General features: G+C 39.9%; 1 protein-coding gene across 2 annotated transcripts in view; it reads left to right on the top strand.

Annotated features, from left to right (window-relative positions):
- Positions 1–24,593, top strand: part of LOC120739619 (tumor necrosis factor alpha-induced protein 2-like) — a 132,152-nt gene extending 107,559 nt beyond the window's left edge. The window contains exons 21-26 of one of the 2 annotated variants that reach the window (XM_040041432.1): positions 7,761–7,884; positions 7,987–8,106; positions 8,201–8,356; positions 9,205–9,326; positions 23,132–23,358; positions 24,549–24,593. In XM_040041432.1, the coding sequence (XP_039897366.1) occupies positions 7,761–7,884; positions 7,987–8,106; positions 8,201–8,356; positions 9,205–9,326; positions 23,132–23,282 (673 nt within the window). In that variant the 3' untranslated portion in view covers positions 23,283–23,358; positions 24,549–24,593. Of the gene's footprint in view, positions 1–7,565; positions 7,659–7,760; positions 7,885–7,986; positions 8,107–8,200; positions 8,357–9,204; positions 9,327–10,041; positions 10,867–23,131; positions 23,359–24,548 lie in introns of those variants that run through there. The other variant, XM_040041433.1, reaches the window with a different exon arrangement.
- The last annotated feature ends 1,196 nt before the right edge of the window (positions 24,594–25,789 follow it).

Below are 25,789 nucleotides of genomic sequence, written 5' to 3' on the forward strand. Positions count from 1 at the left end.
CTGTTCAGGCTTTAATCATCTGCTTGTGGCACATTTAGGAAGCGAGCGCTTTAATATTTCACAATATTACTGGAAATATTGAGCTGGCTGAACACACATGACACTATGTATGGCAACAAAAGGCCATTACAGGCTAACATGTAAACATCACCACACAGATTATGAATAACAGAGTCAGAGGAAGACCAAGTAGCAGACCTTTAGTCTCAACAAAAGCAGTGTGATAGTTCAGTGGTTGCTTTGTTTAATAAGGACAGAAAAGAAATGAATATCATTGCTGGCCCATTATAAATACAATAGATTGTCTGAGGTGAATATATTTTATAAAGTATGAGTGCAGAAAACCAGGTAACTCTGCAGGATTCATATGCTGACTTGCAGGCCAAATGACTGCGTAAAAATGCATATTTTTAAATAAGCAATTACTTCTGTTGACCTTCATTGTCAAGTTCTTTATTTCCTTTGAGACCTTTTGCATCCATAAGATAACACATAAAGAGCAAATCTTAGTTTTTGATATGAAGTCAAGGCTTTTGTGCTACATTAAAAAAAGTGTAAATATGTTCTCAGATTGTGTTTTCTTCTTCAGAATGCAAAATGAGTGGAAATTATGGGTATGCGTATCATGGTTTCTGTGTTTTTCCTGGTTATGCTTGGACAAGAACACCTTTGACCTCCTCTAGTCGCAACATCCCAGCATTAATAACTGCAGACATCTGGAAAATGCAGCCGCAGATGAATAATAACGGGGCTATTTCCTGTAAAGTCTCCCTTGTCTTATAGCAGAACCATAGTTCCACTCTCTCTGGCTTTGGTAATTGCGGTGTCTGCCAGTTCCTGTTTCACCGGCTGCTTTCCTCCATCACAGAACTTAGAAGGCAACAGTTCTGATACTTTCACTTTTTCATTTAGCCTCATATGTTTTGCAAAGACTATTTTGTATTAACCCTGTGGTTACATGTCAAGTTGCACCAATGTCTTGTGACATTATGGGAAAGAATTTAAAATTAAGATATTATGAGCAAAAAACATGAAAATGCTTCCTCTTCTGGAAACAGGAGAGACAAAAAGCTTGTTTTACAGCATCCCAATTTATGATCTTCATGTATTCAAGTTAAAGGCCCCTACAATTATATTTAAAAAAAAAGGGGGGGGGGGTAATACTTGGAACATGAATATACTAGAGCAACAATTTCTTTATTTTACATTTGGTTTGGTTAAAGTCTGAAATGGATTCTCTATATTTTATTTCAGGAAACAATCTCAGATCAAAAGACCAGCAGATTTCTTCAAAATTTCATTTTCTCCAGTGGCCTAACTTTGTTGGCAATTTAAACATTTATATTTCCATCACGTTTGGCAAACTCCACTTTCCACTGTCAGTTCGAACTCAGAGTTAAACGGTAGGATAAATTTCTAATTTATTATCCCCAAATAGGTTGAAAGCCTGTTTTTGAAACCAGAGAAACACAAATTAAGTGTGTAATCTTTTTAAAAGCTCAAGTAGAGTTTGAAATAGGAAGCTTACTGATAAGGGGTAGTACAGTCTATATGTGCGTGAGACACAGAGAGATATCAACATCAACATGTTTTGTGTAAAAAGATACAATTCCTCTATGTGACTCCCCCGAAAACAAAAAACTAGAACTGAAATATAATAATCAGTTAAGATTTTGGGTTTTAAGGGAATCTAAACTTTACATCCAGCTATGAGTGTTTTCTAAACTTTCAAATGAAAGAATCACAGAAACCTGTGAAAAGAAAAGAAAAATGGCAAACAGTTTCTTGTAGGTACTATTGTTAGTAGCAACTATTCATCCTCTCTTTATTTTATGTATGAATGGCCATAGGGCCATACAACTTTTCCTTCTTTTTATGATTAAGACAAGCTGAAAAACCTGTAAAGATATACTTAAATGTATGACTTCCTTCACATTTTTCAAAGCGGTCCAGGGTGCCCATTTGGAGTTTTGGTTTTGTTCCTGGGCCTCAGAGTACTCAGACATTACTATCAGTGATTTAGTTGCAGTTTTTAACAGAGCTTAAATGTCTTTCATAGCCCTGAAATAAATGTATTGCTATTACTTCTTTTGTTAACAATACCAGTACGTTTAGGTCACATGTATGTAAGCTAAGCGCTGTTTGGAGGATACCTCACATTTTTGTGGCAAATAGTAGAAAATAGTGTTAAATCTGTTCAGGCCTGACACTTCTGTTTTTCTTAAGGAAGTGAAAATATTCTTTATGTTCCTCCTTTTGCCTAGATGTTTTATGAACAGTAGTTGTACAAAAGCAAGTATTATGTGTGCAAAATATATATATGTGGAATTAAGTTATTAAGCTCCTGAGTGAATGTGAGATTTTGCCTCTTAAACACATCTCACCCACTATGAGGTTTTACAGTTTCACTCTCATATCATAGGTGCAAACTCAGAGGAAGCCCATATAGGTGCAAAAACAGTAAACAGAGCAGTGTTTCTCACTGTGTGACTTTGCCAACATCCTCACATCAAATGGTATTTGCGTACTTATTTGCATCTCGTCCTCGACTCAGTTGAGTTGATCTGCTTCTGAGACTCGACTGTTAGTTGCTGCATTAAGGAAAAATGTGTTCGACATTTCCCCGCTGCTTCCCCCGCAGATCCTGCAGATCCTACAGAGTGAACGGTAAGACTGTTACTGTATCACAGCAGCAGATTTAAGTTATAGGCAGTAAAAACCACACAGGTCGAATGTGGCTAACACTTTTAACTGACAAAAATGTTACTATAAAAATCAGTTGAAGTCATTTAAATTGCAAAAGAGACACTTTGAATGTTTCTCAATTGCTGTTGCAATTTTGTATGAAATCATAGAGGGCCTTGAAGGGGAAGAACAATTGACTTAGATCTGAAAAAACACCAGAGCAAGAAAACAAAACTTGTTTTGACCTTTTGTGCCTCACTTTAGTGGTTAGCGCTCTACAGCAACAAGCGCCTCGTAGTCAGCTGGGGCCTTCATGTGGAGCGTTTGCATGTTCTTCCTGCACCTGCGTGGATTTCCTCCCAAAGTGTACGAGTGTGAGCTTGTCATTCTCTTTTTGTTAGTCCAATAATTACATCTCCCAGATCAGGATAAAGAAAGAAAGGCATCTTAAATGGACTGGTGTTTATATAGCGCAACAGAGCAAGGAGCTAAAATGTTTAGAGGAGCCTACGCAGGGGTTTGTGCGTGTATGTGTTGTTGTCATTTCTCCATCTAGACATCATAATACTTAAAGCCTTCAGGGCGCTGCATTAAAAAATACATATTATTATAGGGGGTGGCTACAAACACATTCTCCCTGTTGGGCATCCTCAAAGCTTTTATCTCTTCCTCTCAGCTTTCACCTTCCTGTCTGATCCTGCCTTGCTCCAACTCATCTCCTGGCACCTCCTCCACAATGTTGAGTAAAATCCTTTCTGCCTGACCAAGCTGTTGTTCCTTTTAATTTGAACAGAAAGTCTGTGTACTCTGTTTGCCCAACCGCCACTAATGTGGCATCAACAAAGAGGCCACTGTGTCCTTTTGAAAGGACTGTAGGACTCATACAAATTGTAGAAATGGTGTTTGATGCTATTTGTCTTAAATTAAATGGTGACATTTAGCTGGTCTATGTTCCTACTCTCATTAATGGCCAAGAGCTCTTGGTAGTGACCAAAAACATCAGACTGTGGATACAAATTCTGGAAATAACCTTTCTAAGAGGGTAGGGGGGACTTTCACTTAGAGATGGGGTGAGAATCTCAATCATTCGGAGGGACTCAGAATTGCTCCTCCTCCACATGGAAAGCAGCCACTGGTGTGGATATGTGACTAGGGAGCCTCCTAGGTGAGAGCTTTCAAGCATATCCAGCTGGGATAAGGCCCTCAGGCACACCCCTACACTGGAGAGATTCTCCTGGATGACCCAGGAACAGCTCAGCATACTACGCACCGAGACTTTCTGACCTGCAAACAATCTGGTTGAGTGTGATGATCTGGGTTGAGGTTTGGCAGTATTAGTTGTCATGGTTCTGTTTTTTTACTTTCACAAAATCACAAACTTCCACCTTTAGCTTATTTAGGAGTCTAACAAATAAGTGAGTCATACTGATTATAATATCTTTTCTTTAAAAAATAGACAAAAAAACACTGACGGTGTGCTTAAGGCTGGTCAATGTTTAATAAGGATCATCACCTTTTTACACTTTTTCTGGCCATCAGTTTTAGTTGGTTACAAAATAAAAACTAAATGGCTAAAAACATAACATTCTAGTGAGCTTTTAGTGTTGTTGTGAAATTGGCTTGCTAATGGCATAAAAATAAAAGTACAGGATCATGAAAGTCATAAAGAAAGTATGAAAGACTGTACAACATTTCCTAACAGTCGACAAAGTACCTGTTAAGAGAAGTTGGTCCAGAAGCCACATAAGACAAATGCTCCTGTCCTAGCGCTAAAAACAGCACAGCTTTCTGTGTGTGTTTGTGTGTGCGCACGCACGTGTGTGTGTGTGTGTGTGTGTGTGTGTGTGTGCGCGCGCTTGTGTGTGTGTGTGTGCTTTGGAAGGGGAGGGATTGCATGTGTGGCTCTGTGGGTCTCTCTGAAATTTCCCTACATCGTCTGAGCAGGAGGAGCTTGTCTCGTTAGGCATAAAAGCTCACAGCAGCTGCAGTTACTTTCAAAGCAGTGACTGTGAAGCTTATGTGAGTAGAATCTGAATGAATTTTTTGATATATATAATGTGGATAGTTTGTTTGGCAACAAAAATACTTTTTACAAACTTACTATGGCATATTGTTGTAATTAGAATGGATTTAATCTATTTTTAATTTCACGGTTATGCTATACACAAGGCTAAAATGTTTAGTTTATGCCAATCATATTAAAAAAATGTATATTAAAACAGTTTTTTTTTTAAATTGCAGATTTCTCAGCACCTTTCTTGGCCTGTTGGTCACGTTTTACGACCTGGAGAAGAATGCGGACACTGTCGGGTTCATCCACAACAGGCACGTCCAACAGTTCCCCTGAACAAACTTCAAGAGCTGGAGGAAAATGGTTTAAAAAGTTCTGGCGAAGCCCCACAGGTCAACCCAACGACAACGGTCCTTCCACTACTGATGGACACCAATCACCTACTGAAGAAGAGCGGCCAGTTGGTAGGTGACATACATCCAGCTGTTATTAGCTATTTCCTTTTAACCCTCTGTATCTCAACTAAATTGTGTTTTGTGTGACATATTAAAAAAAGAAAGGAAATTGATGTTATAGTTGTTCCACAAAATAGTGCTGATGTGTAAAAAACACCTCTATTACAGAAATAAGGTTCTCCATTTCTTCCAGAAATGTTAAATACCTTATTTTAGGAGAAATATGAACTGTTTGAAGATTATTTATCTTTGTTTTTGTCCACCAGTGACTCCTACTTTTGAGGAATGCCTTGAAGGACAATACCTGTTTGAAGCCACTCAACTGTTGATAGACAGGGAGAAACATCTGTTTGGAGAGAAAACAAAGGCTGATGGACTCAAAGCTCACGAGGAAGCAGTAAAAAAGCTTGCTGCAGACTATGAAGCCCTTGAAAAGCGTTTAGAGCAGACAGTGCAGCAGAGTCTTTCTCTCAGCAGTGAGGAAGAGGTGTCTGCTTTGATATCAGCAGTGAAAGCCATCAACCTTGAGGAAGAGCAGGACCAGCTGTGGAGACAAATATGCCGGATGCCACCAGCCTGGAGGCCCAAGAAGTGGAAGGAGCACCATGACAAAGTGCTTCATGAATTAGTGTATAGTCGTTTGGAGAACCCATCGAGCCCCATTGGTGATCAGGTGAACCAGTCCTCGATCCAGGCAGACATCCAGTCCATGGGCAGGCAGCTGAAGGAGGACATGCAGTGGGTGGTGGAGGTTGTGAAGAACTGCTACCCACCAGAGATGGACATCTGTAACTTTTATGCAAGACAGTACCATCAAACTTTCAGCGCAAGACTCAAAAAGATTGCAGACTTTGTTCTGGATGACAAGGACTGCAGCTTCCTCCTGCGATGGGTGAAGGAGTTTTATCCAGGGTAAGCCACCAGTTCAATTATTGTTTGAAGCAGCATCTTTCTGTGCCTAAACATGATGATGTCTGTCAGTGTGAGGTCCTTCATTGGTTTTAGAAGAATAAATACATGAGCAATTACAGATAGTGAATAATAATACAAATGTAACGGCTAATTTCTTGTTTTCTTAATGTGCTAAATAAAATGACATTTTTGTAGACTAAACACAACTTGTGGTGTTTATAGAAACTCATGTGTTATCTGCTCTGTGTACCAGAATCCTTGAAAAACCTGAGCTGGCCAGTAATATCAATACTGAAGCGCTGGGAAACCTGCTTCCTGACGAGTTACTGAAACCTCTGGAGGAGCAGTACCTCAGCAAACAACAGGTAACACAGTGTATCTGAGGCGTGCATCCAGTTAATCAGTATGGTCATTGCAGGGCTTAAAGTGAGATGTGCAAGACAAGCATCAAAGAGTTGTTGGTTTAATTTTTTTGAACATAATATTGTAGATGTAATTATTACTGTCAGTAATTAAATCTTTACACATGAAAGTGGTTTAATACTGGCAGCTGTGTGTTGTTGTGTGTTTAGAGCGACCTGATGATTTTTATTGGCCGAGTATTGGATGAAGCAAAGAAAGAGTGGGATCAAGGAAAGGAGCCGACAAGATATGATGGTTGCTACTCCAGTCTTGTGGCCTATGATGTCATCCAGGTACAGTTGCCGTAGAGTTGCTACAACTTGATATAAAAGAGGCTGAAATTGATGCTTTTATAAAAATGTATTAATATAAATTGAAAGGCGTCACTTGTGTTGGCCTGCTTTAAGGGTCCTTATCATGGGTTCGTTGACTTCTAATTGTTGACCATTACTGACCATGATTAGAGGCTTTGTATACATTGCTATGTCAGAACTGTCCAATAAAATTATTGTGGTGAAGTAATGACAGGACATTGTTTTGATCATAGGAGAACAAAATGTGCAGACAAATATTTTCCAGCCTGCTGCACATATTAACCAAACTGAAAAAGACTTTGAGAAACTTTGAGAAAAAGATTAACAAACAAACAAAGGACCGTCATTTTTGTTTGGGTCATTTATAGAAACTCATTTACTGTCAGATCAGAGTCACAGTTTCAAACCCTCCCATGGTTCTGTAGTTTAATCACTTGGGTTTGTCACTAACATTGTAAAGCACTGGGTTTGGTTCCTGGTGTTTAACTGGATCTGAAAATGATGGAAGTGCATTGCTGTGTAAAGTGCTTTGAGTACTTAAAACTGCCACTGATTTGTCAATCCATTTGTCTTCAGTTGATCAACGGCATCGTGACTTCAGCACATACAACTGTAGGAGACCGACACAAGGCCCAGGAAATAACATCCAACCTGACAGACTTCATGCAGAGGTAACAAGGCTTCACAAGGCTGTCTTTTAAATATTGTCATTTGAAAATACATTTTAGTTTTCTGTTTGGTAATAACAAGATGATAGAAGTGAAAACTGTTTTTAATCTTCTGCAGGTATCAAAAATTTCATGAAGACGTCATTAAGCAGAACAAACGGCACAGCAAAGCTCTTATAAAGGCAAACCTCAGCTGTGTCGAAAAGTTCAGGTATATTTCTGATCCAGTTAGATGGAAATTCAGATTTTAACTTCATCATAACAGGAGAATACGTCACTGTGAGCTAATGTGTCCTGTGTGGTCTGTCTAAAGGGACTTCCTTGTGGAGCACGATCTGTTCCCAGAGAATGTGCGGGAAAACTGTTTGCAGGTCCTGACTGAGATGAAACAGTCTGCCCACACTTATTTATTAACTCCTGTGCACAAGATCCTCAAAGTAAGTTCTTTACAACTGCAGATATCAATAATCCTCAGGATTAAATCCTAATATGTTTTAATCAAAGATTTTAAAACAATGTGTTATTTGTTCCTCACACAGCCACACTACCAGAAGGTGGGAACCAGTGACTGGCTGAAGAAGAACACGTTTGAGAAGCTGCTGAACAGCACTGAAGACGAGCTTCAAGAACTTCAGGGTTCGACTCAGTCCTGTCATCAGGTAGAAACATGACAGCGTGAAACTTTGCTATGAAGCCATTATTACCAACTTTTAAATCAATGGACTAAAATATGATCTTGTTACTTACATTCAGGAGCTGATTGGTCAGCTTCAGCAGGAAATGACAGTAGAATATGTCCGGAGGCTCCTGAAAGGAGAGGTCAAACTGAAGGACAAGGATCGTCAGCTGAAGGCTTACGAGACTGTGCAAGAAAATGCAGAGAGACTGCACAAGCTGTTTGCCAGAATGGTGAGACTTGATCTTTAATGCACACTTTAACTGAGACACAAATAAAATCAATCAAGCACAAACACTGATCAGCAAAACATTGTTTGACAGGGTGAAACAACCTTAGTCACAAATTCAGCTAACATCAACAACATCTGTGTAACTGAAAGAATTTAAAATTCACATATATTTACCAGTGTTAAATATCAACACTTCACCAAGTTTTTTGATTCATCATAAGCATCTGATGGAAGACAACACACTGCTCAGTAGACCATTTTAACACTTTTATTACTTCTGGAAAGGAGATGCGTCCTGCATGACACTCTGCCGCGAATCTTGAAATAACGATGTGCACTTACCAGTTTTATCACAGGGTGTCCCGCTCTAGTCTAAACAACAGTATTACACAAGCATTCAGTAGTCACATTGCATAGCATACCTATAGGTTATTGTCTGTTAGCTGCAAGACATCTTTTCTCAGCTCTGGCGAGGCTGCGACTTTTCCATAGTCCCTTCTAGTAAATTTCCACTGACAGATGGTTCCCTGTTATCAACATCTGCAGACAAGCGTGGGCGGGAGTCTCCTACATTTCTATCACTAAAAGACATGCAGTCTAAGGCCTTTAATATCTGGGCCACGTCCATTCATTACTACACTATATGATTATATGACACTTTAGTTAATATAAAGCACAGCATTGAGGCACTTCAGATAATTTCATTTTCACATTTAACACACTCGCTGGAAGTTCCAGTGCAATAGCTCCTGAAGGAAAAGCATCTTTATTTCCAAAAACAGCAGCTATATTGATTACAGTTTCGGGAAACTTGCAGACTAAACTGACGTCACTGATTTGTCTTCACAGGGATCCAAACAAGACTGGTTAAAGGAAATCCTGACCAAGATTGCAGAAGTGCTAAAACTCCAAGATATTCCTGCCATACAGATGCAAATCGTTTCACTGGGATCTGCTTATCCCGACCTCAGGTAACTTTTGAATTGACTCAGACATTATTTACTTTAATACAGAAACATACAGAGTATAACTGACACAAATGTAACGTGCTCTCGTTTTTGGGACCTGTTGTATCATAAACAACTGAAGAAGTGTAAAGAACTATATCATGATAAGAGGTTTGTGAGACATTAGGTCAGGATAAACAATCGTACTTTTCAGAGAGAGCTGAGGGAAAACAGGAAGCAGACTGAGCGAAACATTTTAATTGGTTTCAGATGTTGTGAGCAGGATGAGCTACATTCATGGGAACTAACATGAGCTAAAAGTAGCTCCACCTATTGTCACATTTTCAACAGAGGTGGGCTGAGACATTTTCCACCTCCCCTCTTCTCAGCAGTTTAAAGAGGTGTAGTAAAGTGTTAATGACAGCTGTTAGTGTTTGCAGGAAGGATGTGTGTCAGGAGCAGAAAACTGGTTACGCAAAAAGACATAACATGTCAGTGAAACACAAGTTTAGACGGGATCAGTGAAGTTATAACTTCTGCTGTTATTCGTATGTTGAAAGTAAAATATAACATTGCAGATTATATTTAGCTAAAAAAAAATGCTCAAATTTCTTTATATTTTTTCTTTTCTATATCAAATGTGGCAGCTTTCACATGACAATCCTTTTTTCACAGTCTCTGACTTTACATAGAGAAAATAATCTCTTTTTAAACTCTTTCTTCTTTCTGTCACCAACAGTGAAAAACATGTTTCAGCTCTGCTCAAACTCAAGACAAACATCTCCAAAGCCGACAGGAAAATCGTCAAAACCACTCTGTCAGACACACTGAAGGAGAGCCGTGCTGATCCTGGAACCCGGAAGTTTTTCTCCAAAGTTTAAGTGAGATGAGCCGCACATTTGCTTCTTAGAGTATCACTGACTGAGAGTTTGATTGCACAGCAGCAATATTATTGTGTATTATATTGTGTTACAGTCTATCTCTGTAAAGACATACAGAGTGAATGCCAGGGAAAAACATTGGTTCAGATGCTACTTAGACTGAAATCCCGATTATACGCAGACTCTGTGATGGTGAATGCTTGCTGTAGTCACAGTATGTTACTGTATACATAAGCTAGATGTCACATTCATGCTGGTAATTTTTGTGCATTTCATGTAAAATGTATTTTTGTAAATAAGTATGCAAGTGTGTGTTTTTACACACTTACAGACAGGTTAGTGTCATTTTATTATATGTTGTTTTGTTTAAAAACTACAATGGTGTTAAAGTCTAATATTTTCATGCCATAAATAGTATTACAGAGAATTATAAATGTCTCATGTACATAAAAAGATGTAAGTTCAGTTTTTTAATAAATGTGCAAAAACCAGCTCAATTTGTTTTTACGATTTACTCTGTGTTTAGTAGATGATCCACATGTAAACTGACTGTAGGGTTTATAGCAGGGGTAGGTAACCTTTCTGATGGCGATTGCCATTTAAAATTTCCTCAGAAGTCAGTGTGCCATATGATTGCATTAGCAATAAATTTAATAACGCTCTATATGAACAGTTACACAATATATAGAACCATTTTATAGAGTTATATTTGTTTGCAGATGTTGGCAGCTATCAGCGAATAGTTATCAGCTACTTTGAAACAAAAAAAGACACTTTTTATCCATAACAGCAAATGAACTGTACAACAGAAAATACAAATGCTATTTATGGTCTCCTCACAACAATGATAAGAAAAATAAACTAAGCCAATATGGCATGTCTGTTAATACAGAGATACACATGTTAATGTGATCTTTGGTCTCCCACTCAGAGACACAGGTCTCCGAGTGTCCAGCATTCAGACGGCTACCTGAGGACTCATGTGAGAGAAAATCTGCTCACACAGATATGTAGAGCCAAATACTGTCAATAAGCCCTCTGCAATGTTCTGAAGACAGTTAAACTTGTCAGGTAGTGATGTCCAGCAAGTGAAAATGCAAGCTCCATGAACACGCACAGCTATGGATTCCAGCTGCTTCGATGTTGCATTAACTGGCATTAACTCAGCCAGTTAAAGCGAGACAAATCCAGCTGCTCATTAAAGATTTCTGGTTTGATCAGAAAATAAAACATTGGTCCATACACCTGAAAGTCCCAAAAATGCATTGCATCTCGAGTCTACGGATCTATCCGTGTATCTCCGTGGTGCTGATGCTGTGCTGAGCGGAAAGCTCCTGAAGCTTTTGAAGTGTCGGAATGTGGAAAGCTAACAACGTCCCTCTCACCAGTAGGCTAAGTTATTTTTAGCCAATTACAAGTTGAATCTGGTATTTGGGTTTGTTAGCTAAGATGCCATCATTAAGAAGCGGCACAACTAATGTGTCTATGCAAGCTGATTTGTGATGTGCACCGCTGGCGCGGCCATTTATTTTTTGATGCACCTTCTCAGATTAATTCACTGCGTGTCGTGCCCAGGGCTGGACTGGGACAAAAAAACAGCCCGGGCATTTTGACTAGAGACGGCCAACCAGGTATTAAAGCCATAAAGCCTTTGAATGAAAACAAACGCTGTTGTGACAGTGATATACAGTGGGGCAAAAAAGTATTTAGTCAGCCACCGATTGTGCAAGTTCCCCCACCTAAAATGATGACAGAGGTCAGTAATTTGCACCAGAGGTACACTTCAACTGTGAGAGACAGAATGTGGAAAAAAAATCCATGAATCCACATGGTAGGATTTGTAAAGAATTTATTCGTAAATCAGGGTGGAAAATAAGTATTTGGTCAATAACAAAAATACAACTCAATACTTTGTAACATAACCTTTGTTGGCAATAACAGAGGTCAAACGTTTACTATAGGTCTTCACCAGGTTTGCACACACAGTAGCTGGTATTTTGGCCCATTCCTCCATGCAGATCTTCTCGAGAGCAGTGATGTTTTGGGGCTGTCGCCGAGCAACACAGACTTTCAACTCCCGCCACAGATTTTCTATGGGGTTGAGGTCTGGAGACTGGCTAGGCCACTCCAGGACTTTCAAATGCTTCTTACGGAGCCACTCCTTTGTTGCCCGGGCGGTGTGTTTTGGATCATTGTCATGTTGGAAGACCCAGCCTCGTTTCATCTTCAAAGTTCTCGCTGATGGAAGGAGGTTTTGGCTCAAAATCTCACGATGCATGGCCCCATTCATTCTGTCCTTAACACGGATCAGTCGTCCTGTCCCCTTGGCAGAAAAACAGCCCCATAGCATGATGTTTCCACCCCCATGCTTCACAGTAGGTATGGTGTTCTTGGGATGCAACTCAGTATTCTTCTTCCTCCAAACACGACGAGTTGAGTTTATACCAAAAAGTTCTACTTTGGTTTCATCTGACCACATGACATTCTCCCAATCCTCTGCTGTATCATCCATGTGCTCTCTGGCAAACTTCAGACGGGCCTGGACATGCACTGGCTTCAGCAGCGGAACACGTCTGGCACTGCGGGATTTGATTCCCTGCCGTTGTAGTGTGTTACTGATGGTGACCTTTGTTACTTTGGTCCCAGCTCTCTGCAGGTCATTCACCAGGTCCCCCCGTGTGGTTCTGGGATCTTTGCTCACCGTTCTCATGATCATTTTGACCCCACGGGATGAGATCTTGCGTGGAGCCCCAGATCGAGGGAGATTATCAGTGGTCTTGTATGTCTTCCATTTTCTGATGATTGCTCCCACAGTTGATTTTTTCACACCAAGCTGCTTGCCTATTGTAGATTCACTCTTCCCAGTCTGGTGCAGGTCTACAATACTTTTCCTGGTGTCCTTCGAAAGCTCTTTGGTCTTGGCCATGGCGGAGTTTGGAGTCTGACTGTTTGAGGCTGTGGACAGGTGTCTTTTATACAGATGATGAGTTCAAACAGGTGCCATTCATACAGGTAACGAGTGGGGGACAGAAAAGCTTCTTACAGAAGACGTTACAGGTCTGTGAGAGCCAGAGATTTTCCTTGTTTGAGGTGACCAAATACTTATTTTCCACCCTAATTTACGAATAAATTCTTTACAAATCCTACCATGTGGATTCATGGATTTTTTTTTCACATTCTGTCTCTCACAGTTGAAGTGTACCTCTGGTGCAAATTACTGACCTCTGTCATCATTTTAAGTGGGGGAACTTGCACAATCGGTGGCTGACTAAATACTTTTTTGCCCCACTGTACAGTCTTGTTGGTATATGTATGATTTCTATACATTTTATATCAGATAAAAACTTTGGTTGTAAGCTTCAGATAATTATTTAATAACAGCCAGACATTTTAAATGAGAATAAGGAAGTATTTCTTTGTGCCCCCCTTTCCCTGGCCCCCCTGGCAGAACTTTGCTAGATCCGCCCCTGCACAGTTACCAGCGTCAGCTACAAAGAAACAGATCCTGGTGTTATTTGTCTCTCAGAAACAGTTCATAACTTCCCTTCAACTCATTCATGTCACCTAAAAGGTAAACCTGTTTCTCCATCACCTGTTCAGCTCTGATGATTCAGTAAGGACATCTTCTGGTTTCATCTTCATGTTTCCCTCTCACCACATATCCAAACCGACATCATGACAAGCAGCTTCCTAGCTGAAGTCCGGAACAAACTGCGTCCCTTCTCAGCTCAACATGAAACGCGTAATAATTTCTCTGAATGCGGGACGATTCCGTCTTTTTACGGGACGGTTGGCAACTCTACTAACTAACCTTATGAATAAAATAAAGTTCACTATCAGTAACGTCATAGCACCCACCCAGCTGTATAGAAACTCCATCATGCTAGCTAGTAGCAGTACGAGTTATTGTAACTGACTGTAAAAAGTTAGCACAACGAAAATAAACTCAACCTAAACTTGGTTTATATCTAGCCCAGATAGACTGCAGGTCATAACTTCTTACCTGAAGTTCAGTTCACCTGACACTCGGACCAGCGGCTGCCTCGGGTCTCTGCTCCTCCTGCCTCCCCTCTCCCTCATCCACCTACCGGCCTCCACCACTTGCTAATGTTACTGAATCTGTGGAAGCTCCGCCATAGCCACCACCAAACAACTGAGTTATTTTTACACACCGGCCAGCATCTGGCCAATCCACCACCTTTCATTGTTTATACCATTACAAAAAAAAAAGAAAGAAAATTAATTAGCAAATGCCCGGTATGCCCGATGGCCAGTCCAGCTATGGTCGTGCCATCAGTTAACCCACAGTTGGCACGCGTGCCTAGGGTTGCCGACCCCTGGTTTATAGTATGTGGAAAAAACAGCAATAGTACTGGCAACAGACAGGGAATGGAGTTACAGTTAATGTCTATAATAAGTATCAACATATGTTAATTATAAAAATCATAAGAATGATAACTGCAGGTTACAAGTGAACATGATAGATGCTTGGCTACAAGTTGAACAGCCACAAGGAGCATTGCCCTCCATGGAGGAGAAGACTAGAAGCTAAAATCAAGGTAGCACAGAGGGAAGTTAACCATCAATAGTTCAGAAATGGTTCCAAAAATAAGTAAGTAAGTAAGTAAAGTTTATTTATATAGCACCTGTCACAGACATATGTCACAAAGTGCTTTACAAGGTAAAAACATAATACAGTCATAAAACCCTGGTCAAATTAAAAGGTTTTTGAAATAAAAATGTCTTTAGCTGCTTTTTGAAGGTCTCCACTGAGTCCAAGCCCCGTAGTAATAGGGGAAGTGCATTCCACAGTCTGGGTGCAGCAGTTTGGAAAGATCGCTCCCCTCGGTTTTTAAAATGAGTGTGGGGGACCACTAAAAGGTTTTGGTTTGATGACCTCAGGTTACGAGTGGAGGTATGTGGGGGGGGGGGGTCTCTGTAATGCTCTGAAAGTTAAAACTAGAATTTTAAAATGGAACCTGAATCTGATTGGTAGCCAGTGCAGCGACTTTAAAAAAGGGGTCATATGAGCACCCTTGTTCGAGCGGGTCAGTAGCCTCGCTGCAGTTTTGAACAACCTGTAGGCGGGCTAGCCCTTTCATGTTTAGACAAGTAAACAGGCTGTTACAGTAGTCAAGTCTTGTAGAGATAAAAGCATGTATTATCATCTCGAGTTCACTTGTTGACACGATGGATGTTTAGAAATGTTCCTCAAGTGAAAAAAGCAGGTTCCTACTATCTGATTTAAATGTCCCTCCAAAGAAAAAGCTTCATCAAAAATACAACCAGGTTTCTAAGGTTATGTTTCTGTGAGGAACCTAAGTCACCCAGTCACCGTTTAATATCGGGTATTTCACTGCCTGGTGCAATAATCAAAGTTTCTGTTTTGACCGGGTTTAGCTGTAAGCAATTATTGTTCAACCATTGTTTAATGGTGGTTAAACAGTCATTCAGATTGGAGAGCTTATGAGCTTCAGCAGGCTTAAAAGAATAATATAGCTGAATATCGTCAGGAAAAAGATGATAAGATACTTCAGGAAACTGCTGTATTATCTGACTTAAAGGAAGAATGTATATTAAAAACAGAATAGGTCCCAGCACAGAGCCCTGAGGAACTCCACAACAACTCTGTAGATTCCGACATGATCTGGTTTGCAGACACACTAAAACTCCTTTCAGATATATAAGATGAAAACCAGTCTAGAACAGAGCCAGACATCCCAACCAGGTCTCTCAGTCTGTTTATCAGGATGGTATGGTTGACTGTATCAAAGGCTGAGGTAAGGTCTAACAAGACTAGGACTGTGTATTCTCCGGAGTCTGCTGACATCATAATATCATTAGTAACTTTCAGTAGTGCTGTCTCGGTGGAGTGCAACTTACGGAACCCAGATTGAAAACGGTCATGGATGTTATATTTCTCCAAGTATGGCGTAAGGTGGACAGCTACTGCCTTCTCAAGGAGTTTTGACATAAATGGGAGTTTGGAGATAGGTCTTACATTTTGAAGTAGTGTTGGGTCCAGGTTGGGTTTTTTGAGCCTTGGTTCCACAATGGCATGTTTAAAAAAGCTGGGGAACACCCCAGTCTGAAGGGAAACATTAAAAAGGTTCACAACCCAAGGACCAATGGTGTCAAAGGCATTAATAAAAAGCTTAGTGGGGATAATGTCTGAGGGGCTTGAGGATGGCTTCATTTTGTCCACCAGGGCTGCTATTTCATCATATGTTACAGTTGTAAAAGTCGACCAGGAGTACAAAGGGAGTGCCTGACTCGGAGAACAAGAAAGCTTTGGGGAGATTTTAGCATTGATGTCATTAATCTTATCAACAAAAAATCGGAGGAGTTTATTACTATCTACTTTAGAGAGTACATCTAAAGGTATCACATCTGGGGTGACAATAGCACTAATTTTGTCAAAAAGAAACTTGGAATTTCTCTTTATTTTTGTTATGAGTCTAGAAAAATATTCTGATCTAACAGTTTTCGCCGTGTCATTTAAGGAGAGCATGAGATCTCGAAGATGGAGCCTGTGTAGTCAAGTTTGGTTTTCTTCCCTAGTCGTTCTATTTTGCGGCATATTCTCCTTAAGTTTAAGATAGACTCATTTATCCAAGGGCATGCCTTCTTTTGTAAAGCCGAGCTTGTTTTAATAGGTGCCACTTGATCCAAAATGGATGTGCATTCCCTATTAAAAGATTGATTAAGAACATTTACATCGTTTCCGGTAAAAAGTAGAGAACTGTCAAACATAATGGAGAACCTCTCAGCAGTAGTCTCAGTTATTATGCGTCTATGCGTTTTTAACTTCACAGGCGTTTGTTTAGAGCTAAAATTGAGTTCAACAAAGATACAGTTATGATCACTCAGCAAACACATTGCCAATGTTGAGGCCCAAGGAAAAAACAAGGTCCAAGGTATGGCCTTTTACATGGGTTGGACCGGAGACATGTTGGACAAAGTTAAAAGACTCAGATATAGATAAAAGTTCAGCTGCAGAGTTAGATGAGGCATCATCAATATGAATGTTAAAATCCCCAAGAATTAAAACTTTCTCCAGCTTGATAATAGAAGATAAGAAGTCCATAAAATCCTTTAAGAACTCAGTAGCAGGGCCAGGAGAGCAATAGACTAAAACACAATAAAAGATGTTCGTAGAGCCCACCTTAATTGTTTGCGACTCAAAAGAAGAATTGTTTTCAGTTTGCATACCTCTGTAGGTGAAACTGTCCTTAAAGACAACAGCAAGTCCTCCACCACAGCGACCTAAACGGGGGGCGCCCAAGTAAGAGCAGTCTGCATGACACTGTTCGTTTAGGTGAATAAACTCGCCATCCCTCTGCCATGTTTCAGTGAGAAACAGAAAGTCCAGGTTTTTCCCTGTGAAGAGCTCATTCAGAGAGAAGGATTTATTTGCGATGGAGCGGGCGTTCAAGAGCGCAATCCGATTAAAAGCTGGCAGCGCAGGTTTCCCATCAGCTTGTCGGCATGGAACTGACAGCAAACACTGTGTCCGCACGCGAGGTCTCCAGCAGCGCCACGGAACCGGCGGGACCAACCACCGGTTGTGCGATGCAGGCTGTGAGGGCGCAGCGGTGGGGAGGATCCACGCTGTAGTGGCTGCAAGTACATGTTTCCAATCAAATCCGGAAGGGTAACTGGCAGCAGAAACCGGGGATGTGTACCTGGATGCCGGCCCTACAGCCTCTTTTCCTCGATTTCGTCTTGGAATTGCTTAGGGCACGTTTCGAGTCTCTGTGTAGACTGCTGCCCTCTGTAACCCAGGCCTGGATAAATGTTAGTTTGACTTAGTAAAAGATATCCTGCAGTGAGTATCCACACAGCAGCAGATAGGAGGTCAGTCATTTAAAGTATGCAACATAAGCACCAGAAAGCACAATATGAAACCAAAGTACGTGATGGCAAAGGTTTCTGTTGAATGTCAATAAAGTAATAGTCATAGTTGATTTTTTTCTGTATTAAAACAAAGTGATCTAAAGAGTCTGTTCACATGTATGAATAAACCTTTAATAATTAACTGATAGCAAACCAAGTTAAAGGATCACTTACTTTTGTGGCCCTGACTCCGTTAGTGTGTTATTCTGGTCCTGAATGCTGCTGTAACAACAAGATATTATATTGCAAGGTTATATCATCTGGCAGAAAGAAAAAATATTTTGTTACTTGTTCAGCTTTTGCAAAATCCCCGATATGTTTTCATCAACTTTTTTTTTTCTTTTGGTCTGTCACAGCAGTCAACTCAATGTTTCACTGAGTCACCAAACAAAAGCAACAGTCTTAATTTGTCAGTGCCATCCAAAACATACTACACACATTTCGACTGTCTGACCTCCAACCCATCTGGTTAAGTGTGGTGGTCTGGGTTGAGGGTTGGCAGTATTAGTTGTCATGGTTCTATGTTTTTACTAGAGATGGACCGATCCGATATTACGTATCGGTATCGGTCCGATACTGACCTAAATTACTGGATCGGATATCGGAGAAAAATAACAAAATGTAATCCGATCCATTAAATATCACGAAAGCACCTCACAAAACTTGCAACACGCCATAACTCGCCTCAGAACGTTAGCACGTTGGAGCAGTATGCATCACGTGATAGAGCGGCTGTGGCATGCGGGACCTGTCGGTGGTCTGGATAGCATTTGGAGCTTCACTAGCAACCCGGCATTTCATCTCCGACAAAGTTATCCCGAGAGAAGTAAAGCAAGTGTGTAAGTCCATCTCTGAATGTTTGTAAAGCATTCCTGCTTAAGCTTAACGAGCGACTGCCTCTCGCTCTCCGGCTGCTACTTCAATCATGAAACTGCTTAACGATCAGCTGATCGGCTTTTCTGTCGCGACTCCGTCTCTCTTGTTTGCTTTTGGCCCACTTTGCACCAGAAAGAGGAAACCAGCGGCTAAACAACAGCAGCACGTTTAAGCTTGATCAGCTGTTGTTAGAATTTATTTAATATTACTTTCTACTCGAGGATCTTTTTCTACGCAGCTGACGGCTGTAACTGTGCAGGGGCGGATCTAGCAAAGTTTAGCCAGGGGGGCCGATAGGGCATGAACAGGGAAAAGGGGGCACAAAGACATACTTTTCTTTCTTATTCTCATTTAAAATGTCTCGCTTTTAATTATTTAATATTTATCTGAATCTTACACCCAAAGTTTTAATCTGATGTAAAATGTATAGAAGTCCATTACTGCATATAGTAACTGTTAAGTCTAATATACCCTAGTAAGCTATAGTACTTTTTCCTTTGGGAAGGTACCATCTGTGCAGTCTGCAATTTTGTTGAAGAAAGATGTTGAATCTATTTAATATTTCTTGAAAAAGAATTGATTTCTGTGCATTTTTTTTCACACTGCATCAAATTAAGGTTGATTACGTCGATTAAGCATCATGAGGTGGAGCGTGAGGGGTGGTTCCCTATTTTTTATTTATTTATTTTTGTTGTTGCTGGGAGTTGGAACCCTGTTAGTTAGGTTGCTTAATATTTATGCTAAGTACTCTTTAAAATACCAGAATAGGGAGGATGGTGTAGGTTTAAGTTTATCAGATTGATCAGTATTGCTGAACTATGAAATATTTTTTTTTGCATACAGGTATAACAGAATAGCTTTAGTGTAGTTGTTGTTTTAAACTTGAGTATGAACTTATACAAAATGCAGCAAGGTATTTAAAAAACAGTTTTGTTGATTAAAAAACACTATATCGGATTCATATCGGTATCGGCAGATATCCAAATTTATGATATCGGTATCGGTATCGGACATAAAAAAGTGGTATCGTGCCATCTCTAGTTTTTACTTTCACAAAATCACAAACTTCCACCTTTAGCTTATTTAGGAGTCTAACAAATAAGTGAGTCATACTGATTATAATATCTTTTCTTTAAAAATCAAGCAAAGAAAGAAAAAGAAAGGTTGTTGTGGAAATTTTAACAATAACCTGCAACACACTCAGTGAGCTCTCAAACAAAGAGCATTCCACAGCACATCACATATCCCTGTACCTTCAGTCCAGCTCATCCTTGACCCCCGCCCACTCTAAGAAAAGTTATGACCACCGTCACCTCCAGGATGTCTGCAGATATTCAAGTCTACAATGGGTCCACCGTGAAGGTGCAATAAAACTTGGGGCCTACTTGTGATGATATTCTACATGCATGCATACTATACTAAAGTGAGGAAGTGAAATTACTATTACTAATGTGAAATGGTTACAGTATGTGATTAATACATCAGAAAAGAAATCTGCCACGACACGGTCTACTTAATGCTCATCACACGTGTTTATTGATGATAATTGCCGCTAAAGTTCTGATGGCTCCAAATTCAGTAAATGACTAAACCTGAACACAACATCACCGTTTTACACTTTTTATGGCCATCAGTTTTGGTTGGTAACAAAATAAAAACTAAATTTTCAAAAACATAACATTCTAGTGAGCTTTTAGTGTTGTTGCACAACTGACCTGACCATGAAAATAAAAGTAAAAGGATCATTGAAAGTATGAAAGACTGCACAATATTTCAGTCTACAAAGTCCCTGTTTAGAGAAGTTGACCCAGAAGCCAAGAATGCTGCTGTCCTGGCGCTAAAAACAGCACAGCTTTCTGTGTGTGTGTGTGCGCGCACATGTGTACGTGACTGTGTGCTTTAGAAGGGGAGGGATGGCATGTGTGGCTCTGTGGGTCTCTCTGAAATTTCCCTACATCTTTAAAACAGATTTAAGAAAGTTTTTCCTCATTTCAGCTATCCTCTTCATCTCCACAGCTCAACAGAATGCCTTACATTTGTTCCCCACACAGCCACACTACCAGAAGGTGAGAACCAGTGACTGGCTGAAGAAGAACACGTTTGAGAAGCTGCTGAACAGCACTGAAGATGAGCTTCAAGAACTTCAGGGTTCGACTTAATCCTGTCATCAGGTAGAAACATGACAGCGTGAAACTTTGCTATGAAGCCATTATTACCAACTTTTAAATCAATGGACTAAAATATGATCTTGTTACTTACATTCAGGAGCTGATTGGTCAGCTTCAGCAGGAAATGACAGTAGAATATGTCCGGAGGCTCCTGAAAGGAGAGGTCAAACTGAAGGACAAGGATCGTCAGCTGAAGGCTTACATGACTGTGAAAGAAAATGCAGAGAGACTGCACGAGCTGTTTGCCAGAATGGTGAGACTTGATCTTTAATGCACACTTTAACTGAGACACAAATAAAATCAATCAAGCACAAACACTGATCAGCATAACATTGTTTGACAGGGTGAAACAACCTTAGTCACAAATTCAACTAACAATAATAAAAGAACCATTGACGGGCTATATTAAAGTTTTGAAATTTATCCTCTTACTTTGGTTTTACTTTCAAAATGAAGTGAAGAAAAAGAAAAATCAGTAAGAAATAGAAAAAAGACATTTGTCAATAGATATTGGATCTGGAATGGTGAGAGGACAAGGAGTTACAATTATGAGACAGGGATTATAATATTATTAAATGGAACAAGATCCTTTGCCACTTGCAGTACAAGATTTTTGGTAAGAATTGGAGCAAAATTCCAGTTTGTTTAACTGAAATAATTTAGATTCACATTTACTGCCCAGCTAGCTGGAAGTTCCAGTGCAATAGCTCCTGAAGGAAACGCATCATTATTTCCAAAAACAGCAGCTATGCTGATTACAGTTTGGGGAAACTTGCAGACTAAACTGACGTCACTGATTTGTCTTCACAGGGATCCAAACAAGACTGGTTAAAGGAAATCCTGACCAAGATTGCAGAAGTGCTAAAACTCCAAGATATTCCTGCCATACAGATGCAAATCGTTTCACTGGGATCTGCTTATCCTGACCTCAGGTAACTTTTGAATTGACTCAGACATTATTTATTTTAATACAAAAACATACAGAGTATAACTCACGCAAATGTAATGTGCTCTCGTTTTTTGGGCCTGATGTATCATAAACAACTGAAGAAGTGTAAAGAACTATATCATGATAAGAGGTTTGTGAGACATTAGGTCAGGATAGGCAATCGTGCTTTTCAGAGAGAGCTTTTAGAAAACAGGAAGCAGACTGAGTGAAACATCTTAATTGGTATCAGATATATCTTGTGAGCAGGATGAGCTACATTCATGGGAACTAACATGAGCTAAAAGTAGATGTGCTGCCTTTCTGTTTTACATTACCAGTCTCACTGATAGTGCACTGAAACAGAGAACTAAATAAAACATGCAGGCATGAGAGAAGCAGCAGCAGCTTTGTGTAGATGAAGTCAATAATGCTGTTAATTAGAGTTAAATGAAAGATTTCTTCCACCGGAAAACCAAACTGTCTAGTTTTGGTTTTATTTCTAACCTTAAAGAAAAAGGAAGAAGGGAACCAGGAGACATAAACACTGCTCTTGATAGCACTCATATATGTTTATGCTGAATAAGAGTTTTATGGAAGAGTTATTTGGTAAAAATAGTTCATATTTGGAGAGTCACATGCATTTGAGGCACAGATCCATTTCAGTAAGAGCTCCTATTGTCAGATTTCCAACAGAGGTGGACTGAGACCTTTTCCATCTCCCCTCTTCTCAGCAATTCAAAGAGGTGTGGTGATGTGCTAATGACAGCTGCTAGAGTTTGCAGGAAGGATGTGTGTCAGGGGCAGAAAACTGGCTACACACAGAAAAAGACATAACATGTCAATGAAAACAAGTCTTGACGGGATCAGTGAAGTTATAACATATTTCTGTTTTTCTTATGTTGAAAGTGAAATAAAACATTGCAGATTATATTTAGCTAAAAAAAAATGCTCAAACTCAGTTCTTTATATTTTTTTCTTTTCCATATCAAATGTGGCAGCTTTCACATGACAATCCTTTTTTCACAGTCTCTGACTTTACATCACTTTTTTAAAACTCTTTCTTCTTTCTGTCACCAACAGTGAAAAACATGTTTCGGCTCTGCTCAAACTCAAGACAAACCTCTCCAAAGCCGACAGGAAAATCGTCAAAACCACTCTGTCAGACACACTGAAGGAGAGCCGTGCTGATCCTGGAACCCGGAAGTTTTTCTCCAAAGTTAAAGTGAGATGAGCCGCACATTTGCTTCTTAGAGTATCACTGACTGAGAGTTTGGTTGCACAGCAGCAATATTATCGTGTATTATATTGTGTGTAGCCCGGGTGGGAATTTGGGAGTAGATACTCGTAATTCCCATGGACTTAAGAGCCACAGTAACATAAGGTGTTCACAGTTAATATTATGTGATGTAACTGTACCCTGAATGTAATTTGCCCTGTAATATGTCACAAGGTAAATACAGGTAATTAGAGCAATGAAACTGTTATGTTGATCATAAAGTATTATTTTATGGTATGTAACTCTGAGGAGAGTTAAAATATTGTTCAGAGTTCTAATTTTCTGGAGGCCCGTGAAGGTAGCATAGAATGGGACCTGTTCTATGCTACCTTGTTGCAATGGAAGAGGAGAAGAGAACGGGATGGAGAGATGCACGAGGTCAGCTGAACCAAAGTGAGAGACTCAGCTAGTTTTACTGAGGTTAACTAGCACAAAAGAGTGTATGACTAGAAAGTTAACAGTGTGAGAACTTCGCAACAGAGTGTGGGTGAAGTGACTTTTTGTTTCAACGGTCACACCACCGTGAAAAAACTGTGTTTCCAGCTACGACCGCCGAGGCTAGGACTGCTTGGCTGCGCCCTGTAGCAGAGACAGCATCGGGTCCGCAGGGAGAGCGGAGAGTGGATTTAGTTGGGGGCTGGTGAACGGCAACCTACCGAGCAACTGAACTGTAAGTCGGACTTTCGTGCTCTTACTGGGGAGAAGAGGATTTTTCTCCATCGTCCGCCGTGAGCAGCAAACAAGCCTGCAACAAGTGTGAATGTGAGTGTGTGTGGGGCCCATGTGTGAATATTGTGTATTTAGTGGATTTATATAGCATATTTTCGAGTGTGTATTAGTGAGTCACTTACCAAGAGGTGATAATTTGTGTTGTTTAACATAATTTCAAAGGGAATTATTTCATTTACACAGCATGTTTCATTTGTTTATGGAGCTGGATATCATTTGAGTTGAGTTAAGAAAAGGGTGTGTTGTACATTACTTTTCCAGCCCATACATTCACTAAACGTTTGGTTTGTGTTAAAGAGTTGTCTGGGGTTGATTCTTTTACTACTGGTTAAGTCTAACTTGCAGGCAAAGGTTTACTGATAGTTTCCCTGATTCCTGTCTATACCAGAACCATTTGTGGTATCTAGGCTGTAACGAACCTAACACCCCGCCTACGGGGTACAAACTGAGGTAAGTGGATTTAGACTCAGTATCACGGGTGGGGTGCTACATGTGTTACAGTCTATCTCTGTAAAGACATACAGAGTGAATGCCAGGGAAAAACCTTCAGATGCTACTTAGACTGAAATCGCTATTATACGCAGACTCTGTGATGGTGAATGCTCGCTGTAGTCACTGTATGTTACTGTATGCATAAGCTAGATGTCACATTCATGCTGGTAATTTTTTTGCATTTCTTGTAAAATGCATGTTTGTAAATAAGTATGCAAGTGTGTGTTTTTACACACTTACAAACAGGTTAGTGTCATTCTATTATATGTCGTTTTGTTTAAAAACTAAAACAGTGTTAAAGTCTAGTATTTGTTGTGTTTCATGCCATAAATGGTATTACAGAGAATTATACATGTCTGATGTACATAAATAGATGTAAGTTCACTTTTTTTTTAATAAATGTGCAAAAACCAGCTCAATTTGTTTTTACTGTTTACTCCGTGTTTAGTAGATGATCCACATGTAAACTAACTGGTTTATAGTATGTGGAAAAAACAGCAATAGTACTGGCAACAGACAAGGAATTAAGTTATAGCTTATCTCTATATTAAGTATTATTGTCATGGTCCTGGGTCAGTGACCCAGTGTTTTTGGTTGTTGTACTTTTACTTTTGATAGTTTTATGTATTATGACTGTTGTGTTTTGTAGGGCTGCTCAATTAATCGAATTTTAATCACGATTACGATCTGGGCTTTCAACGATCATTAAAAATGACTGAGCCGATTATCAGCTCCTCCCTCGTGCTTTACTCTCGCGCTGCTCCGTGTGGCAAATCGAGCGTACCTCTCTGCATTTCGAACAAGCGTCACAACAATTAAGAGGACCCGAGGGATGCTCGGAAAGCTAAGCAGAAGTTATTTGGAGAGGAGAGTGACTGCTGTTGGTTGAAAAGAGAGGTAAAAAAAAAAAAAAAAACTTCAGTGGTGTGGAAACATTATGGGTTTGCGGAGTCAGACGTGGATCAAGTAGCTGCACTACAGAGCAACACTGTAAAGTTCACTAAACATAGATGTTTACATTTTTCATTTATTTCTTATATTGCAAACATTTGCACTGTTATCAGTATTTGCACACTGTTTTATATTATTTTTTAAAGTCATTATTCAATACATTGTTATTGTTAACCCTTTAAAGCCGGTCAGAGCAGCACACTCCGTTTTGTGTAACTATTTTTAAATCCCTGTAGAACCTGAACCCTGTAAGCTAGCGCAATAAAGTTTTTTGCATATGAAACCAGAGG

This window comes from Simochromis diagramma, unplaced genomic scaffold (assembly GCF_900408965.1).
Source record: "Simochromis diagramma unplaced genomic scaffold, fSimDia1.1 OVJJ01000304.1, whole genome shotgun sequence".
Taxonomy (NCBI): Eukaryota; Metazoa; Chordata; class Actinopteri; order Cichliformes; family Cichlidae; genus Simochromis; species Simochromis diagramma.